We start from the raw sequence: 22,139 nt of genomic DNA, 5'->3' as shown, positions 1-22,139 counted from the left end.
ATCAGTGTAAATCTGAGTCGAGAGACGTGCGAGGTGAATCGGAGAGGGTTGTAGCCTACTCCGAGAATCCATGGATGCCGGTGTGGCCCGACAGGACCGGGTCGGGATTACCTCCGCTCGGCAAACCAGCGGCTCGTTTGTCATCCTTGAAAATCAATTAGTAGGTCGCTGATAGCAGAGAGCAGATGGAATCTCGTTCCTGTGTGGACAAAAACTGGCTGAAAATATGCAGCCTTCACTAGGCTATATTTTCTCTCCACCTATAGGGATTCTCTACTCACTTAATAATATCGGGATAAAAATAACCCAACGAGTAACCCAACTATGAGGTGGTATAGCACCTTCCCAACTGTGGGTTATTTTAACCCAATGCATTGGGTTATTACTAGAAATTACGATTTAATTTTATTTTATTTTTTAGGAAAATAACCCAACATAATGGCCCAATATGTGTAACCCAACGGTTGGGTTTAAAAATAGCCCAGTGTTTTGTACTGTATATAGAACTAGCAGGCCTCTGATGAAAAGAGAGTGGACTGTATCTCTTGGAAATCTTAGTAAATACGCCCCTCTTAATGTCACACAACATCCCATTGAGGTTGTATTTTTCCTAACCGAACAGATGTATCAAGCGAAGGAGAGATGGTGAGAAAAAAATTAGTTTGAAGTACTGGAAATGTGAATCTTTCTTGAGGCGAGTATCAAGATGGATTCATATCTAATCACTCCATCTGCCTGAGAGAAGTCCTCAATAAAAAAAAACGATTGTGCCGCAAACATGAAAAAGCGTCTTTGAGCGCGCGGCTCGCAAACTCTTTAAATGGATGGGAATTCAAAACACACAAAATGATTTTACTGACAGTGCACTACCATAGATGTCAAAGAAAATAAATGTCGTCTTTCTCAGCATGATGTAGTGAGGAGTTTGACTCTGAAATGAAACGGGGGGTGTGTGCGGGCTACTGAGCGCACACCTCACGAGTAATTCACCAACACTTGATCTACATCATATTTGCTGGGAAAGGTTCAAATGTCCTATTGACGGGTTATTTTTTGTGTGCTGTCAGAGGTCAGTGTATGGGAATCAGGTGCCACTGTCCTGCTGACAGTGATGCATTGCTGCGCTCAGGAGGTCACGTATCTGTAAACATGCATTATAAAATCCCAAAGACAAATGCGAGAGACTGACCCGAGAGAGAGAGGCAGAGAGGGAACGAGTGTGTGTCGGGGGGGGGGGGGGGGGGGGGGGGGGGGGGGGGGGGCAGAGATAGCGCTGTTGTTGCAAATGAAGAGGGTCAAGTAATCAAGCTCAGTTGGGCTTGTGTGTCACTCCCATTATCTAATACTGTCTGAAATGATCAATGAGCTAAAATAAAATGATCACAAGCTAAAATAGGCTCCCTAATGAAAATGGACTGTGTTTTAACACATTCTTCTCGATGTGTCTCGGTGTCAGAATGGAAAAGCCTATTTCAGCCGAGAGCACACAGATGCTCTCTCACGCTCGCTTGAGCAGGGTCACTTAACCATTCAAGTGGCAGATCCACTGACCGGCAATCTCTCCACACAAATAACACCAGCTACAACCAATAACTACACATATCTACCTGTGTAACCATGACCCCTTCACTCTCAAACCCAGAATAATGGATATTAAAAAAAAGCAAAAGGGAAGAAACTGACATTTGTGTGATTCTGTGTTCATAATCAGTTGTTAAGTATTCGTTACTTCAATGAGCTCATTGTTTCTGCCTTAAATTCTTACATTGTTTAAATGCTTTTTTTTTTTTTTGCATTTAAATGACTGAATTGTTTAATACATTTTTAGCTAACTGTGATTTGTATATGTACATTTCTGAAATACTTAAGTCTCCTGATGACAGATCACTCTTAAATGTAATGTAGAAAAGCATTTTCTGTAAAGCTTCTTTGAAACGGTGCATCGTGAAAAGCGCTATACAAATGAATGTGAATTGAAATTAATTATAATTTCTCTTTCTTTTTTTAAAGGCTGCGGCCCTGTGCACTGTATAAAATAGCAACTTTACACTTTTTTGCACCAAGTTTGAGTTAATGCCATTTAAACTTGGTTCAAATTGGCAGATATTATTTGCATCTCAGTGCATTGTATATTAGTACAGCTTTAACCAATATTAATAGACACAGTCCTTGAAAATAAATTCCAGCAGTGTTACAAACATAATGAAATGAGCCTCCACAATAGATAAAGATTATGAACTGTTAGAGATACATGGCAATTTATCGGTTCAATAAAATACCTTAAAAAAACGCCATCTCTGTTTCGCTTTTACATTTCAAATCCCTCAGTTCTCTGAAAAGCCAAGCCAATGTTGGTTCTTGTTTTATTACTCTTCTCCAGCAGACTCTCCTCTGTTCAGTGTTGGTTTAGACAGGAGATTCAGCGGCTCCATGTCATTCTTGCTCGTTGTGACAACTAACCTCTTCCACTCCCACACCAGACACTTGAACTTTTCTTTATTTAAGGATATGACAAGACATGCAGGAGAGCGACGCATGTATGCAACTTCCAGCAAAAACCATCCCTAATGGTCTAATGTATAAATGCTTACCATAGTGAATCAGGGCAAGACAGAAACATGTTTTGACAGACGGACTGATGTGGAATTTTGTTAATCCAGCAAAAAAAATAAAAAAAATTAAAATACATAGTGTACCTTTAATTAATTTTTATTTCAATTAAACACCTCTCTGAGCTGATATGTAATGGGAAAAGGAGAAAAATTAGTTCGGAAAAAGGCGGATTCGAATTCAGGTCGGTCGCATCAGTAACTACCATCACCCATCTTGCTCTCCACGCCACTGATTCTGTTATCTGTGGGATTTCTTTAGCAATTTTCTATGGAGGTGGAGCTAGTGTAATTAGCACTTGGTGCAAGTAGACACTTCATTAAGCAATAATATTCTTGATTTTTCTGTGCCATAAAACACTCAACATCAGTATAATGTTTTAAAAACTTTATTTCTCATATTAATCCTTGTAGACAATGATAAAAACAGCATTGTATTTTCGCACATAATGCTATGCTTGATAAATCTGCTTTGTAAATCTTGAAACAGGTCAAACATGAAGGCACAGGAGGCTGAGAACACCGAAGGGGAATAAATAAGCAGACATTCCTATGGCTGTACCTGAACACATGTAAACACGGGACCAGTCTCTCTGGCACAGCACCTAATGTATGATACACTGCAATAACAGGCACTGAGAGGATATTAATAACTATAAATATTATAAACATACTTTTGAATGACATTTTTTGCATCAGTACATATTGTAAATAAGAATATTAAATACATTCAGTCACGAAACAGTGCTTATATGGAGAATGAATGTCAATAGCTGCTTTTCATGCCGACTAAGAGAATAATAAACCGTTATGTGCTGAACGTCCTGCTTTTACATACAGGTTCTACTCACATAACATGTAAACAAAGACAAAATATCGTTTTCCTATTAAACTCAGCAATGTAACTAATTATTGCAGATACATCATAATTTTACCCCAAAAAGAAACCCTCAAAAAAAATCGCTGACCCCTTATAGTTTCTACTTAGCTTTACTAATGTATTAAATAACACTGCAATATAACGGAAATATAATGGAAATTAAAACAAAAGGATACAAATAAACTAAAAGGTAAAGAATAAGAAGACCAACCTTCACTGTAAATCAAAGCCACACGCACACACGCACACACACACACACACACACACACACACACACACGAGAGGAAGAGACTTGGGTTTCTGTTGGCACTAACTCTACTCCACTTCCATGGCGGACACGTCGAGCTCGGCCTGTGTGTCGTCAGCGAGGTGTGTGTGTGGATCTGGATCTGGATCTGCTGGCTTCTTCTCTTCTGGAGGACTCTCGTCTGTGCGCTGATCTTCAGCTTCTGCTTTCACATGCCCTGGACTGGCTGCTTTACTCTCTGATCAACAAATCAAACCAGCGCTTGTTAGTACAATCCTATTTCTCTGCCAAAAGAGGCATAGCATTGATTGTGGTTTGACTTGATTTTCCTTGTGGTTTTAAAATAATGTGTCAACCTGACAATCACAAATCACCCAGACTATTTCCTCTCAGCTAGCTGAGAAACTATGGTTATGACGACAAAACCATAAATACATGATATGACCAAGTCAGAGAGAGGGTGAAAACGGTAGACAGTAATGAGAAGTTAAATTACACTTTCTTTTTTTTTTGTTTAACATATTACCGTTTAAAAGTTTGGGGAAATATTTGTTTTTAATTTTTTTATTCCATTTTAATGTTTTAAATATTCCTGTGATCAAAGCTGAATTTTCAGCTTCATTACTCCAGTCTTCAGTGTCACATGATCCTTCAGAAATCATTCTAATGTGCTGATATGATGCTCAAGAAACATTCATTATTATTATCAATGTTGAAAACATGTTGTGCTGCTTCATTTTTTTTTTTTTTTCGTGATACACTACCATTCAAAGATTTAGGGCAAGTATATATAGAGTAACACTTATTCAGCAAGGACGCATTAAATTGATCAAAAGTGTCAGTAAAGACATATTGTAACAAAAGATTTCTATTTCAAATAAATGCTGTTATTTTTACCTTTCTATTCATCAAAAAATCCAGACAAAAAGTACCATTTTCCACAAAAATATTTAGCATGCAAAACTGATTTTCCACATTAATAAAAATAAGAACCATTATTAATAAGTAAGGACAAATAATAATAATAATAATAATAATAATAATAATAATAATAATAATAATAGAGCAAAAAAATCATGAAATTAGGATGATTTCTGAAGGATCATGTGACACTGAAGACTGGAGTAATGATGCTGAAAATTCAGCTTTGATCACAGGAATAAATTACACTTTAAATTATATTAAAACAGAAAACCGCTATTTTAAAGTGTAATAATATTTCACAATATGACTGTTTTTACAGTATTTTTGAGCAAATAAATGCACCTGAGTAAGCAGAAGAGGCTTCTTTCAAAAACATTTAAAAATCGTAATGTTTCCAAACCTGTGACTGGTATATAATGCGAAGAAAGGCCCTTCTACAACAAGTAAGGGATGATGAACAGTCAAAATATCCAATTATCAGGAAAATTACAAAGTACAAAATTACAATACGGAAATTAAAATACTGTTGATAAAAAGACAAGAATATTCACTGCAAACCAGCAACCAGACAGAGAGGGTGAAGAAAAAGGTTAAAATGAAAAAAACTATCAAATAAAATGTTTTATAAATGTAGCTATAACTAAATTCCAGAATGAAAATATATAAAAACTGAGCGCACACAAACACACACACACACTCTCAAATGTATCATCAGTCATCACTTGCCATTGACTGAGCACATAATAACAGTACAGAGCAAGACAGGAGAGTGTGTGTGTGTGTGTGTGTGTGTCAGGTAGAGACACAGGGTAAAGCCCTACTAACTAGGCAGCACTGTGGGGGGGGATACAAGACTCTAAAGCCTTTAATCACTTCACAGATCTGCTCTCAGTACATCAGCAAATGTCCTCTCAGAGGGCATGAGCAGCAGGGACTCACACACACACACACACACTGAACCTGCAGTAAACAAACCCACCCCTTCTAAAATCAAAAGCGTTAATACTGTGCATAAGTCTCTCAGAATACGAGCATCATCTACACACCCCCTCCTCCTGCTGGAGATCTGGTACCTGGGGCAGGTGGAGCACTAGACAGGTCTGTCTCCATGGCAACAGCAGGGGGGTCTTGGCTCATCTTGGTTTCTGCAGTGAATTCTGGGAGACGTGGGGCCTGGGGACGTGTCTTCCGGGCCGGGTTCAGGAAATAACAGTAGGCACATCTGAATGCTAAAACATCGGCGATAAAAAACAAACTCAACTTATCTGAAATGATCCTTAGACGCATGAATATGAAAACAAAACATGCAGCACATTCACGATTTGTTAATCATCGGGGGGGGGGGTTAAACAGTTAAACGTCAAAGTCCAACGTTTTTCTCTGATTCTTACCAATATATTCAAACTCCTCCTTTAAAGCCATTCCATTATGAGACGAACACTGCTGGCATATCAGAGCATATCTGCAACAAAAAGAGAACAATTATTAAATAAAGCTTTAAAAAAATGCTGTGTGTTAATAGCTACAGTAAGTGTAAGGATGTAAGAGACATTCAAATGCACCATATTCACACTGATCTAATTGTGCACAATTCTTCAGTCTTCAAAAGCTCGGGGTCAGTACGATTTCTCTCAGCAAGGATGCATTTATTTGATCTCATATTCATATATATATATATATATATATATATATATATATATATATATATATATATATATATATATATATATATATATATATATATATATATATATATATATATATATATATATATATATATATATATATATATATATATATATTCATATATATATATATATATACCGTTATATATATATATATATATATATATATATATATATATATATATCAAAACATTCAGTAAACAATATTGAGAAATATTATTTCAATTTGAAATAGCTGTTGTCTATGTGAATATATATTTATTCCTGTGATCAAAGCTGAATTTTCAGCATCAATACTCCAGTCTTCAGTGTCACATGATCCTTCAGAAATCACTCTAATATGATGCTCAAGAAACATTTATGATTATTTTGATCAGTTAAAAACAGCTGTGCAGCTTCAGATGTCTGTGGAACCCTTATACTGTTCTCTCTTTAATTAATAAAGTTCAATAGAACAGAGTTTATTTGAAATACCATTCCATACCATAGTAACATTATAAATGCCTTTACTGACTCTTTTGATCAATTTAATGCATTCTTGCTTACAAAAAAATTTATAAAGAAATACTGACCCCAACCTTTTGAACCATAGTCTACTGTTTCTAAAAAGAAAAGGTTTTTCATAACAGTTCATCAAAATGTAAACATATCAACCAACTCAATTTAATTCTTGGATTTTTTTCATCCGTTTTATCACGTCAGACAAATAAATGTGTGATTTTTACTAACCCTCCAAACCAAGGCCTGAGAAACAATGACTATGTTTACATGTACACCAATAATGGTGCATAAACAGTCAATGTTTCACGTTGAAAAGCTGAAATGCATTCCAAATTCTTCAGGTTTTCTTATTTAAACGTTTTCGATGTGTGCTATTTTAATTCTGAATGTAATTCAGCCACACTGATCTTTATTCTTTGTGCTTGCCTGAACTGAAGCTGAACTTCTCTGCATTATATGGTGATCTTTCTCTTTCAGAAATCACATCACGCCTTGATTCTGCTCAGTGTAAAGATATAAATCATGATTTGAAGATAGACCGTTCACCTGTTCTGAGGTCCATCACCCACTAGGTACTCAATGACCCTGTCCATGGCACCTCGCTCTCTGGGGAGGACGGGTCTGGCCAGCGGAGGACCTGGAGGGTGCATTCCTGCACACACACACACACACACACACACGTCAGTGCACACTGCAGACTGTATCTGTGGCTCAGTGCTGCATGGCCGATGATGAATGATAAGAGGGACAGCTTTTAATAACGACACTGATATGGACCTCCCTCCTCATGCCCGCTGTGATCCACACTCATAATTAATATAATTTAACATCAAGAGCAATCATAGCCAGACGACTGGTCATTTCTGCCAGACTTGGCATAGTCAGGAATCCCTGCTGCTTACTCATTTACCAGCATATGGAGACGCCGCAGTGGGCCAAGGTGCTTTTCACTTCCAATTTCTTGCTAAAGGTGTTTGCTTGAACAGGGCCCAGATCTGTTCACACACACAGCCCACTTACGTGAGGAACGCAGCAGGGCCCGTGTCACCTGTCACTCACTGCTAACAGGTGTGTGTAGATGACCGGAGATCACAGGAGAAACAAAACGCTATAGGATCTATAGAATAAAGTTACAACACACAAAGCTCTAGTGTTATTTATATGCTAATTTAGTGTTTATTAATATTTCTAATTACCATTTACTTTTAGCTATGTTTAATATTATTTGTAATTTCAGCATGTGCTTCTGCCAGTATATATTTAATATATTAGTTTCAATTTCAGTAAACTTAGTACTTTAACTTTAAGTTAAAAAGTTTCATTTAAGTTTTTGTAATATTTAGTTTTCAAATTTTCATTTTTATCTTGTGTTGTCGGTTTTATTTCTGGTTCAATTAACAAACGTTACAAAAAAGCCTCAATTCATTCACTCTTCAATTGAGGTCAAATGTACAGAATATTTTATTATAGTTTCGTTTGTTTCTATAAGCAGCTTTTAATTGTTTCATTAATTTGCAAGGGTTATGTTCATAAGTAGATGGCACTGTTTAGCACATACTACTTTAAAATAGTACATGAAACTAAAAAACATTTCACATAGCAGTTCGCTACATTGTTGTCACAGTTATCATCTTTGAAATAAAAACTTATTTTGCCTTTTATTCCAATTTGGTGTAAACATTTCTTAACTTTTGGTGATCAAAATAAGTTTACTGTTTTACAAAATAAGTTAAACTGATTGTTTACTGTGCTTTTTGGCAAATGTAGTAGGTCATTTAGTTTGAAAGAAAGTCCAAAAGCTGAACGGTATGCACCGCAGAAATAGTATGTATGGTAGTATGATATTCAGAACATAAAAGGCACATAAAAAACAAAACATGGGCATCGACCACTCATTGGCTTCTGACTATGACTGGCTGTCACTCAATGTTTTGTTCCTTTAAAAAGGACATGAATACAGGTCTCCAGGGTCTAAAATTAACACTCGCCAAGTGCCAAATGAGAGATAATCAGCGTCAGGGGCTCCAGTGCGTCATCAAGTAGGGGCGTGTCCAGGAGCTCAGGGGCTCCAGTGGACACAGCAATGGTGAAAAACTGTTTAACGGTCTAACTCCACAATTCAGTACTTCACAGTTCACAGTCTTTGTAATATGTTTTAGTAATACATTTCTAACATTTATAATGTGTTTAGAATTTTTTTTTAGAATTGCCTTTACAGGGACTTTAATGTTAATCAAACAACCGACGACCAAACAAAATAGCAGTGAGGTGTCTTCTCTTTTGTAACTTTAATAAGGATTAATTAATAAGGATGTTGAATTTATACAGTAAAGACTATGCAGTGTTATTTTACATTTAATTATTACATTTCTGTACCTGAAAAGCACAGTTTATTTCATTTGTATCTTTGTTATATTGTATTTATTTGTGATTTTGCTAGTAATTTGATTATTTGTTCTTTAATTACTGACTGTTTATATTAGTTAGGCTGGTAGTTTTAGCTGAAATTGGAATAGAGAATTGTGTATTTTCACTGGTATCTAAAATTTTGGTGTAATTACTGCCTGTTTTTGAAAAAAATGGCCGGTACATTTTCTTAAGTCGCCGGCCATTGGCAAAAAGTTAGTTTTAGGCCCTGCAGGTCTTTGTTGAAGCGCCATTACCAGCCCATCTATGCCAACCAGAGCCAATCAGACATCGAGAGAGGACATGAGACTCACCCAGCCCTGGGGCAGGAGTGCCGGCCGGGGTCCCAGGCCTCCTCATCAGACCGTGTGGGGTTGAGGTGGCCAGACCCTTTTCAGGCGGCCCACCCGGGGCAGACAGTGGAGTCGGGGGGGCTGAGGGGGCGGATCCAGGACCGGGAGGTGGACGTCCAGCAGGACGAGGGGACACAAGCCTCTGACGCAGCTCTGAGCAGAAAATCACACCATTCTGACGGTACAACTCAAGAAAACGCTCAGAGGAAATAAAAACACACGTGTTCGACACCACAGAATCATCGGTATCTATGCACCTGATCTCACTCATAGATACCGTACCATTTCTAAAACACGTTAACCATTACTCTTATTCTTATATGTTCATCAAAATAGAATTAATTTATAGGAAAAGCCATCAAAAATACACAATATAGGGTTCTTTCATCATCATGACTCCCAAGTTATAACACAGAAACTGTTTTACAGTTGGCCCTGATGTTGCTGCGTGGTTAAAACTATTGTCCCTGCACACTTGGCTTTTCTTTCATCAGTAGGAAAGTTATAAAGTTATTACACTCTGATGAAAGATTATTAAAAAAAATTATCTTGATGAGATGCAAATGCACCAATTGTGAGTTCATGTTGACTTTAGAGGGGGAAAGGACTTGTTCGCTCACCTTGGCCTTGTCTTGGAGTCGCCGGTGGACCAATGGGTTGACCTTCTAACTCCTAAACAAAGCACAAACATTAATCCACCATCACATATGTGCAAATGGATTTATTTACAGACTTAAGAAGAAGGAACTTACAAGCTTTTTCTTAGAGTCTGGGTCAAACCGCTCCAAAATCAGCTTGGCATTTTTGTAGGTTTCAGTTTCCATCACCTGTTCAAGCTGTGGAAGAAAATATTACAATCACATTACCACAATTACATCAAACAGAGATGCCAGCTGGCTAACAAAGAAAACTTATATTGTTAAGAATTTCCAAAACCAATTCAATTTATGACATCAGTCCACGTCAGATAAAGGAGCTGCTTATTTTTTTAGTTTAATTGCAGAAAGAAACCCAGTCGGTTTTCTGCCAGTCGCCTGTTTGGTTTCATTTTAAAACTTCATTTCAGGGAAAGAGCAAATAGTGCTAATTATTTAACTTTAATGAATAGAATAATTACAAGCCCTACTGCGATAATGGGGAGTGCAAAAATCCATCAGCTGTAATTATTGAAAGTTATTAGACATGACAGTGGATGACAAGCAATTTCTCAGATTTATTTCCTCCCATCACTAAACACTATTAATTTAAAGACAAGTCGTTAGCTAAGCACTTTACCAAGTAAAGTCTTTGTGCCAATTACCCGCTGTCTTCATTGATTTCAGATTATTTATTAAGAGCAGAAATGATCTCTTTCTCTCACTGACAGCAGAGAGGCGCAATATGATGAAAGCAAAACTGGACGTTGTTGTGCTAACATTAGTATAGGGCTAACTAGCTCGTACGGGAAGAGAGAAGATCTCTGACTGGGTGAAATTACTAGCTCATCGCTCATATAAAAAAAATCCTGACATTCACGAGAGCCTGAACTCCCGTATCTCCCGTCAATTTTATCCCTTAAACTCATCTTTGATCCCTAAAATGAGACATTTAAACCTTTTTTCCCTGAAAAAAAAAAACAGTTTCTTCATGCCTTAAAATTGCTTGAACTCATTTAGTAAACGCAGTTCTATGAATATGCAAATTAGCCCCGCCTTGACACACTGATCTGATTGGTTACAAGGTAGTTTGTGATGTCAGAAACACCAGCGATTTCAAAGCGTGTTTTTGAGACTGTTGTTTTACTACAGTTTTAAGGAGAAAATACTCAGCAATGGTGTCGACTTATGAATTTACACATGGTTTGTCTTAAAGCATATTAAAAACACCACATAGACACATAAACAACATTAAAAGCTTGGTTTTTCACCACAGGGGGTCTTTAAAGTGCTCTATACAGGTATGAAAACAGACACAAACTAGCCCACAATTAACTACACACCAGGAAGTGACATTCAAAGAAAGACACTGCTACTGATTACTCACTATTTTCTTTTTCTCTGCTTTCAGATCTTCTAATTTTTCATCTAAGATGCAAAATAAAAATAAAAAAAACACAAAAATGAACGTGTAGATATGATTAAAGGCCCGTTCACACCAAGGTCGATAACTATACTAATGATAATTATTTAGTTCTAAAAACTTGTTCTGGATGTAAAAGAAAAGCAGATTTCACACCACAACTAAACAGCACAGAGAAACGATAATGTTGGAATCACATTCAGAACTTTTTTACAGCTGATGAATGATAAACAACATGGACAGCCAATCAGAATCCTGCTTTAAAAGCTTGAGACGACAAAACCGCAGTGCGAAGTTATAATCAACAGAACGATATCGTCTCTAGTATATAGTTATCGTTCTAGTATGAATGGGCCTTAATGGATGGTGTCATCATTACAGACTGATCAAATGTAAAGTATTGAGTTCAGATTCAGATTTGGGTTTACGGGGAAATTCTTACTGTTTCTCTCCGTTCGCTTGTTGTATAAAACAATCAGCAGTTTCCTCAGGAGCCAAACTCTGCAGGAAGGAAAAGCAACGCATTTATACTTTCATTTAAAAGTCATTATAATTGGAAAAATGTACACTTTGAAACAAAACCAAATGAACAGAATTTCCCATCATTCCTCTGATGGTCTGAACTCGACGACTGAACCCGCAGTACTTACACCAGAGGAAATATCAAGAACGGTGACGCCACTATTACTTTTCCCATCATCTGCTCCGGGATGTACCAGACGTAGACGACCGCACAGGCGATCATGTACAGCAGGACCGAGTACAACAGCAGTCGGTAAACCCATAGCTTGCGCTGCTTTTGGGTCTTCTCTCTGTTCTCCTCAAGGGCCTGGATGTCCTGAGAGAGATCGTTTAAAAACATGTCATTAGTCTCATTCAAATGGAAAATACTGTCAGATTTGGATTATCACTCATATTTAATTACATTTGTGCTTTTTCCTACAAAAGCATGATTTATGCAGGTTTTATAAAGGGAAATTTAAGACTTTTTAAAAGACCCTTTTAAGGCCAAGTAAAGGAAATGTAAGGAATAAACTGAAGGGAACGATACATTCTCAAAATGGAAATGTCTAGGGAAAAACATTAGCAACACTAAGAGTTTGACAACAGATATCCATTACTTTTTGACTAATTTCACAAAAATAGTAGCATAAAATATGAAGTCTTGTTTTCTGTGAAATTGATAAAAATGAAGCGAGTTCATGATTAAAACCAGAGCCAGACAGTAACGGAGTACATTTACTTGAGTACAGTACTTAAGTACAATTTTGAGGGATTTGTACTTTACTCGAGTATCATTTTTGGGGAGTACTCATGACTTTACTCAAGTACATTTGGGAGGCAAATATTGTACTCTTTACTCCACTACATTTCTATCCATAACCGTGAGTTACTACTTCAAAAAAAAAAAAAAGGAAAAAAGATAAATCTCGGAAACCCTCAATTTGTTGTTTCCCTCTCAAACGTGATTGGATTGTGCAGGCGCCACTGATTGGGACAGCCTATCAGCAATCACCTTCAGCTTTCCGCCAAAGTCAACTCCATGGTCAGATTTAGATAAGAGACGAAACCATGGACGAAACAATGGATGAAGGTCCATCCCGGGAATGTGCCGACCCGTGGCCCCACCTCGCTAGACTATTTCAATTTTCTGAACAAGTTAATGATAGTTTTCGCTTCAAGTGTTTGCTGTGTTTACCAATGTAAGCACTGTGGCAGTAGTAATGCAATATTTAGAAAATGTACTCTTGTACTCTTGATACTCAAGTACTTTTAAAAACAAGTACTTCAGTACTTTTACTTAAGTAGACATCTGACTGTAGTACTTTTACTTGTACTTGAGTAAAATTTAGCAAGGGGTATCTGTACTTTTACTCAAGTAATTAAGCTGTGTACTCTGTCCGCCTCTGATTAAAACAAGAACAAATATCTCTACCAATGGGCTCAGAAAAATCATTCAAGACTTTATTTGACATTTGCAAGTAAAAGTATCTTGATTTAAGGATGTTTGGATATTTTTGTACCGGAAAACACAACAAAAATAAAGAGGAAGATTTAATATTTTTTGCTATGCATGCAACATTTAATGCCTTGATTATGAATTTATAACATTCTGCTCTGATTTAAGACCTTTTAAAGGCCTTCATTTGTGTAAGAGTGAATTAAGACTTTGGGGCCCGTTTACACGACACCATTTTTCAACTAAAAACGGAAAACTTTTATGTATTTTGGCCGTTCATTTATATGACAGCGGCGTTTTGGGGGCCTGAAAATGCAAACTTTTGAAAACGTGTTTCAAAGTAAAGTTTTTGAAAAACGATGCCGTTATCATCTCCGTGTAAACAACAAACATACATTTTTAAAACCAGCAAGGTCATGTGCATGTGTATTATGTGTTCAGTCTATAGACCTTGTGTAGCTCCGCCCCTTTTCAGCGCTGCGCTCATTGTCTTTTGACTTCCGGTCTGTATTTTCACAGCGTTTTGCATGTTTATTAATGAACGGCTCGTTTTAAAATCTTCCCGGTCGATTTACATTTGTTAAGTCATCTGCTTTAAACATTACAGTCCTCATGATAACTTTCGTTAACTTTACATTATGTAAATCCACTTAAAAGCTAATTACTCCTGGACAGAAATGCCATATAAATATACAGAGCGACCGCAAAACAGAAGTTAAAAGACAATTTTCCAAAGATGGCGGCGCCCTTGTTTCTCTGGTGCATAAGGTCTATAGGCTCGTAGTGTTTATTTACAGTGACATCGCCATCTACTGGCCTGGCAGCAGAATGCAGCGTTTTTAATAGTTTTCGCGAATCCGTGTGAACGGGATCGTTTTGACAACGTTGTCATCTCTATGTGCAGAACGTTTCCGTTTTTAACACACTGTTGTCGTGTCACCTGCAGAAATCCTGCTTGAGTTTCTTACAAGAAAAGGCACATTCTGTGTTTCTGTTTTTAAAATGGTACCAAGTTCTGAATTCAAAGCCAAAAGTTTAAATACATTTCAGTCCAAAACAGGAAATTAACACAACTGTGTGTAGACCCGTCACGATCAACTGTCATACAAACAATTGCGATTAACGATTTAATTTGTTTTGTTTATGTCACATACAATTGTTAATCTAATGCATTGTTTTTCAGAATGTGATGAGGTGAAGTATTGTGATCCAGCTAGGGATATGAGGGCATGTTTTAGCAGGATCAGGTCAAAGAAAGTCACCAAATTACTACAAACTTTAAAATGTCTTGCGCCATACAGTAAGTGCGGGAGGAAAAATCATCAAAACTTAAATCTCCATGACTTGCGCAAATACCCAAAGCAGAACTTGAGACAGGATCTGTTCAAAAGCCACAAATTTGATTTACCCGCACACAGATCTGCACACGTGATACAAATTGGGTCAAACTTGTTTGGGACGAATCACATGTCTTTGGCTTCTAAACAGCAAATGTAAAAAAACTAAATAAAGTGTTACTCAGCCAAGCCCTAAGAAATGCCAACCGAACAGACCTCTCTCAGTGAGGTAGGACTGCATAAACCCCCATCCTAAAATATCGACTCAGTGTTACACACAGTGCCTGTACTGTTGCAGACATTTGTGTCACACATGTTGTGTTATTCTATGAGCCATGACTGAACCTAAAAAAAACCTGGTGTAATTAACACCAGTTTGAAGTCACCATCAAATCAAAATGAACCATTCTTATTTCATCATGGAATATTCCAGAATTTCTTCTAAATGATTTATCTTTTTTTTTTATAATTTTTTTTTATAGTGCCCTCATAATCTTTAATCAAAATAACCCCTCCCTCTTGCTCTTGTGATGGGTTTACTTGCGCAAGGGCGGGGCAACCTGTCACTCACATGAGATCCACCAATAGCAAACCACACCCATTCAATCAACTCCACATAGACAAAATCAAGCCCCGCCCCACACATCACAATAGAGCTGGTAAGTCCCGCCCCCTTCGCTAACCCCGCTGGACCTCTAGGTTGAAAAATCGTCAATGCAAGTGAATGGGAGAAAATAATTATTTTCTGGTCCCGTTTGAATTGTGCCATGAATGTGAACATATGTTGTCTGTGAATTTTTTATATAATCTTTCGTGTGAAGAATGCTACAATTTAGCGGGTAGAAGTTTGATACGGTTAGACTTTGTGTGAGAGCACTTTGTGGACTACAACTCTTCACTGCTTTCGACGCGTTTGAAACGTCACCACCACTCGCACACGGACATTAGCTCACGGATCCCGCTAAACATGGCTGTGTCTTTGGTGCACTTCACCGCCTTCTTTCAGGGAGAGGACAAATCGTTGAGGTTGGCGAAAACCACGGGTAAGTCAACTTTATGGGGTGACGTCACATAGGCGACATGTAGTCTTTCTCGTTATGTCTTTTCCACAACTGCTAGCCGAAGAATCATACCATATACTGTCAAACTCGTAACATGAAAGATTATATAAAAAATTCACAGACAACATATGTTCACATTCATGGCACAATTCAAACGGGACCAGAAAATAATTATTTTCTCCCATTCACTTGCAAAGACGATTTTTTAACCTAGAGGTCCAGCAGGGTTTTACGGAAGGGGCGGGACTTACCAGCTCTATAGGGAAGAAAAGACTATCGCAACTTCTGTGAGGGACGGCAGAAAATGGGTAAGACTCATGCAGTTTCATACCTTATCAAGACCCTCCAAGACCTCTACGGTGGATGGCTTGGCCTGTGAAAGGACACGCGAGAGTTAGCAGTAAAAAAGCAAGCTCTCACCAAGAATAAAACACTCATTTGCCCAATTGAAAATTGGTAGGAGGTACAAAAGTTTCTATATTTAGATTTGTGTACCTTAGTATGCAATATTAACTTAACCTACACATATTAGTGAGTTAAAAAAATAAATAATAATAATAATAATAATAATGACAACAGCAGTAGCACACCATATATTTGTGCCATTTATCCATGCCACATTAAAAATCAAATAGCAGGCTACATCATCCCACAAGTTTGAGTGACTGAAGCACATTTACCCTCCACCGAGACACCACAGCGCCCATCTTGTGAGGGCAGTCGTTCTCGCTCAGCGGTTACTCGTCACTCCACGCCAAAGCCTGACACCTGTTCACAAAGGAAACCGCTTCTTTCAGCAATAACAATAATTAAGTTCCAAACGAGATCATGATAGACGTTTTCCACTTGAGGTGATATGAGGATTAGAGAACGGATTATAAAGACTCAGAAGGCTTTCATCTACAATATTTGGACACTTAAAGGGTTAGTTCATCCAAAAATAAATTCTGTCATTTACTCGCCCTCATGTCGTTCCAAACCCGTAAGACTTTCGTTCATCTTCAGATCACAAATGAGGATCGTTTATTGAAATCTGAGAGCTTTCTATCCCTACACAAGTGACACTTTGACGCTTCAAAAAGTTCATAAAAAGATTGTACAACTAATCCAGATGACTTGATCAGTTTAGTCAAATTTTCTGAAGAGACTCGATCACTTTATATGATGAACAGATTTAATTTAGGCTTTTATTCACAAAGAAACATTCATCAACTCACACATCAGTTGTGGTAAACAGAAGCTCAAGCATGTTCGCTTGACCTGCGAGAACCAATGAGGTTCATTCTCGTGTTACACATCACGTTTGAGCTTCTGCAAGAACCAATGAGGTTCATTCTCGTGTAACGCATCACGTTTGAGCTTCTGCAAGAACCAATGAGGTTAATTCTCGTGTAACGCATCACGTTTGAGCTTCTGCAAGAACCAATGAGGTTCATTCTCGCGTTACGCATCACGTTTGAGCTTCAGCAAGAACCAATGAGGTTCATTGTCGCGTTACGCATCACGTTTGAGCTTCAGCAAGAACCAATGAGGTTCATTCTCGTGTTACACAGCACGTTTGAGCTTCTGCGAGAGGTTTGTTCTTGTGCGTCAAGCAGGTTCGGTTGAGCTTCTGTTTATGTATGCTGATCAATGTTTATATGTGAATAAAAGACTAAATTCAACCTGTTCATCATATAAAGTGATCGAGTTACTTCAAAATGTTTGGACTAAATCACTAATTTAATATGGAGAAGTTTAACGATCGCTTTATGAACAGGCGGTCAAAGTGGTAGTTGCGTAGCTGTCAATGGAGGGACAGAAATCTCTCAGATTTCATTAAAAAGATCTTTATTTGTGATCTTAAGATGAATGAAAAAGTCTTACGGGTTTGGAACGACATGAGGGCGAGTAATTAATATCAGAATTTTCATTTTTGGGTGAACTTTCCCTTTAAGATTCACTTACAAATGTAAGAACTTTGCTGCATTAGGTACAAAAAAAGGTTTTAGTTTTTCGCAGAACCATCTTCACTTTTCTTATCCATTTTAAAGCATGTTTTGAAGTAGGCCTGTAACAACACGTAAATTAGTCAATTTGTGTGGAATGCATCGATTTGTCGCACTTTGTTCATAATCTTGGAAAAAAACAATCGATAGAAAAAAAAGAAAGAAAAAAAGTTAGTTCCCTGGTCTGAAGTCTGTTCTCCTAGATCCTATGTCCTATACAAGCAACACAGGTGTAGACAATCACATTAACCAACAACATGTATTCACTACTAACAGCAGTGGATCTTCTTGTCTTAGTTTTCAACAAAATATATAAAAATATCTATTGTATTTTTTATAATTTTAAACCAAACCTTTTTTTAATGCTTTGCTTGAAAAGCGTATTTGCGCTCTCTCTCTCTCTCTCTCTCTCTCTCTCTTTATAATCAATACCATTTATATTTTGTTTTCTGATGCACTTTCAGAAATTGTGTTTTGACTGCACACACACTTTATGAACCCCACTGTATCTCGCACACACAAGCAGGATTAGATGCTCAGTGATATCAGATATCACCAGAGGAGCTCACAAAATCTGGAGGCTCTGGAAAGTAACAAGACACTACTCTATTTTAAACTGCAGGGGTTTGAGGGTATGAATCAGAGTAGATAGATAGATAGATAGTGCATGCAAACTACGAGAAGGACCCATGTAAGTCACTTTATAACTTCAACCTCACCCTTTCAACTTCAGAGTAACTTCAGGAAAAGTCAAGTCGATCGTGGCGCTTTAAGCATAACATTTAGTTCGCACTTGATACAATGCTAATCAAAAACTTCATGAGTTATTAATCTCATTCTGGTCGCTAAAACATTGCGCTTTAAAAGTGGGAGCATGGGATAAACTCGCCGATTGATGATACTTCCTTAAACTAGAATAGCAGGGATACTTTATTAAAGAGGGATGACTTTTAAGACAGTCTAACTCGCTACTAGCAGCTGATACAGCGGACATGATTAGACGACATGTTGTTCTCTTTCACTGTAAGCAGCTTTAATGTGCATAACCACGCCGAAATCAAACAAAACCAAACATAATTTAGCATGCCTTACCCGTGAACACGAAATCCAGTAGAGACCTGCGTTATTATTCCCTTACTTCAAAGTGTAGACGTCATCAAACTGCTCCCACAAGCCCACGCGCCACGGACCTCCTTCACCGCTCTGTCACGTGATCAAGCACTTTCGTTCTCTCAAAGCGCGGGAAAAAGGAATGACCGTCATGCCGTGCTTCCGGAAAGTTCACGACACAACGAAAGCATAGGATTTATTGCAAAAAATACACGCGTTTTACTTATATTATGTATTTTGATAGAAATGATTATACAAAATACTAAATAATAATACCGTTATTGTATTTGTTAACAATACATTGTGTTAAAAATGAATTAAAAGGAGTGCTAATGTTGCATTCAACTTGCTTTTTTATTCTAAAAAACGAATTTATTGAAAGTCAAGCCATTAAAATGATTGTATAATAAATGTTTCAAATATTAATAAATAATGTCTAATCAGTACCATGTTAAATAATGAAAATAAAATAACAAGTAGTCCAACATGCTGCACGGTTGGCTACATTCCGGTGCTTTTATGCTATTAAGTGTGAAGGAAATGAGACTAGCCAAAATTGGGTTTGTCAATTCCATTCATTGCAATTGCATCATTAAAATCATTAGTTTAGGTGCAGTTGAGCACGACGAGGAGCAGAGCCTTTAGAGCACACTAATTCAATTCAATTCATTTCAATTCACCTTTATTTGTATAGCGCTTTTCACAATACATATCGTTTCAAAGCAGCTTTACAGAAAATGCATGTCTACATTACAATTTAGAGTGATCTGTTATCAGAGGAGACTGTGTCCAAGTGATGTATCTCAGAAATGTACAAATCACACAGTTAGCTAATAATGTATTAATTTAAACAATGTATTAATTTAAGGCCAAAACAATGAGCTCATTGAAGTAATGAATGTTAACAATGATTAGGATATATAGAAAAAGCATTTATATAGAAAAATGTAGCATCGTTGCACCTTTAGACGTTTATGTGCAGTGAGGTTAAATGTGAATTCACTAGATGTTAACACTGTAAAAGTGATAATGTGGAATTATAACATTAAGAAACTGTTTACCTAAACCTTTAAATTGTTTTGTTAGCGTAACCTAATTTTTGTTGCTGTTGTTGTTGGATAATTCATTGATGTTACTATTTTTAACTTGAATAAAATAAGTGAATTGTCTTGTCAGCTGCTTAGAGCAATATAAATGTATGTTTTGCAGAATTACCACTATTTTACCATTGAATAATAATAACAACAACATCAACAATAATAATACTAATATTGCATTATAAGCTAATCTAATTCATTTTGTTTTGTGCTATATATACCGTACTGTGCAAAAGTCTTTGGCACATAGTGTGTTTTTGTGTGTGTGTTTTTGTGTGTGTGTGTGTGTGTGTGTGTGTGTGTGTGTGTGTGTGTGTGTGTGTGTGTGTGTGTGTGTGTGTGTGTGTGTGTGTGTGTGTGTGATCAAGGAGTCTGCAACAGCCGATGCTCCACACAGAGATCTGATCTCACCATCATCGAGTCCGTCTGTGATTACATGAAGAAACAGAAGAAACTGAGACAGTCTAAATCCAGAAGAACTGCGGGAACGTCTCCAAGAGGTTTGAAGAAACCTTCCTGGAAATCTACCTGGAAAACGATGTGCAAGCTGGACAACAGCTGTTTGAAACACAAAGAGTGGTCACACTAAATATTGATTTGATTTAGTTAATAGAAGTGCCTAAACTGTTCCCAGTACTGTAGTTTTTGCATGAAGTGTGTCTTGGAGATTTTGCCACGATTCTTCTGGATTTAGTCTGTTTCTTGATGTAATCACAGACGGACTCGATGATGGTGAGATCAGATCATACCAGCTGTTGTCAGACTCCTTGTGCATACAAAAACATCTCTGGATTATTACAATAAGTGGCAAAAGGAATGTTTGGAGAGGTAAACTGATATTTCCTACTGACACACTACAGCAAATTATATAAATAATTGACTTAAAACCATTTTTTATGGGTGAAAATACTAACGTGCTTAAGACTTTTGCATAGCACTGAAAGATAAATATAGATAGATAGATAGATAGATAGATAGATAGATAGATAGATAGATAGATAGATAGATAGATAGATAGATAGATAGATAGATAGATAGATAGATAGATAGATAGATAGATAGATATGCAGTATAAAAATATTGTGGTCTCATTGATTTAGTCATGCAGTATCCCAGTATTTGTGATTAATTCAGTTAAAATAATCTGTTAAATAAATCTGGCCTGCAATATCTCAATATCTATTATCTATTAATATCTCAAGATCTATTATCCCATATATGCAGCACTTTATATTTAAATGATTAATTATCATAGTTGGACATTATAAGACCATTGCAAGACTGTTAAAAAGAACAGCAAATATTGGGTGAACTGTCAGTGCTTCTTCATACGGTTGGCGCTGTGTCTTTGAGATCTGATGACTGTGAAATGGAGAAAGGATGAGGCATTCAGTATGAATTCTGAGTGTTCGAACGCCCAGCTGGAATATTGAAGATCAGCACCACGGACAGCAGCAGTGCTTAGAAATGCATAACTCTCACAACACAGAGCGATTGAATCCTAAACATACCATCACAGAAAACTTTATGCATTTTCAGAAAACATCAGAATGATTTATAAGCTGGTTTCCTCATGGGGACCAAAAAATGACCCCGCAAGGATTTCGGATATTGCCATTTTTGTGGGGACGTTTTGTCCCCATAATGTAGGGTTTATCAGGACACACACACACAAACACACACACAAATTTTCCAATTTTTTTTTTTTTTTAGATTACAGATTGCATTGTAATTCTCTGTCAGAAGCAATAGGACTCTGATTTCTATTGCTTATTACTGAGTTCTAGTTCAAGTTTGCTTTAGTTTTACTCAACCCAATACACTTTGTAAAGCCTTCATTTATGAGGTGAGACCAATTAGAGCTGATTCAGACATCTCAGATTCAATAAGGGGTCTGTTTGTTTTCAGTATGAATATTGATTC

At 37.1% G+C, this 22,139-nt stretch overlaps 1 protein-coding gene across 1 annotated transcript; it reads right to left on the bottom strand.

The window, feature by feature from the left end:
* Nucleotides 1–2,982: 2,982 nt before the first annotated feature.
* Nucleotides 2,983–19,209, bottom strand: lnpa (limb and neural patterns a). The gene is made up of 13 exons (XM_084421799.1): nucleotides 19,102–19,209; nucleotides 16,702–16,789; nucleotides 16,353–16,394; nucleotides 12,314–12,501; nucleotides 12,106–12,164; nucleotides 11,628–11,668; nucleotides 10,358–10,441; nucleotides 10,226–10,277; nucleotides 9,567–9,758; nucleotides 7,393–7,498; nucleotides 6,052–6,122; nucleotides 5,734–5,889; nucleotides 2,983–3,974 (listed from the first exon to the last, which is right to left on the bottom strand). Exons 2-13 carry the CDS (start codon nucleotides 16,726–16,728, stop codon nucleotides 3,805–3,807), a joined length of 1,188 nt encoding a protein of 395 aa, XP_084277925.1. The 5' UTR covers nucleotides 16,729–16,789; nucleotides 19,102–19,209; the 3' UTR covers nucleotides 2,983–3,804.
* Nucleotides 19,210–22,139: the final 2,930 nt, after the last annotated feature.

Source organism: Rutilus rutilus (assembly GCF_951802725.1).
Source record: "Rutilus rutilus genome assembly, chromosome: 10".
NCBI lineage: Eukaryota > Metazoa > Chordata > Actinopteri > Cypriniformes > Leuciscidae > Rutilus > Rutilus rutilus.
The sequence above is the reverse complement of the archived record's forward strand: the minus strand, read 5'-3'. Positions and strand labels throughout refer to the sequence as shown.

What these genes read in the sequence shown, in the direction of transcription:
- lnpa (XM_084421799.1), bottom strand. Translation starts at nt 16,728, where the DNA reads ATGGGCGCTGTGGTGTCTCGGTGGAGG. An exon ending in AAGCAGAGAAAAAGAAAATA is followed by an intron (nt 10,442 to 11,627) that starts GTGAGTAATCAG and finishes TTTCTTCCACAG; the next exon opens with CTTGAACAGGTGATGGAAAC. An exon ending in GACTCCAAGACAAGGCCAAG is followed by an intron (nt 9,759 to 10,225) that starts GTGAGCGAACAA and finishes TTTTCTGCTCAG; the next exon opens with AGCTGCGTCAGAGGCTTGTG.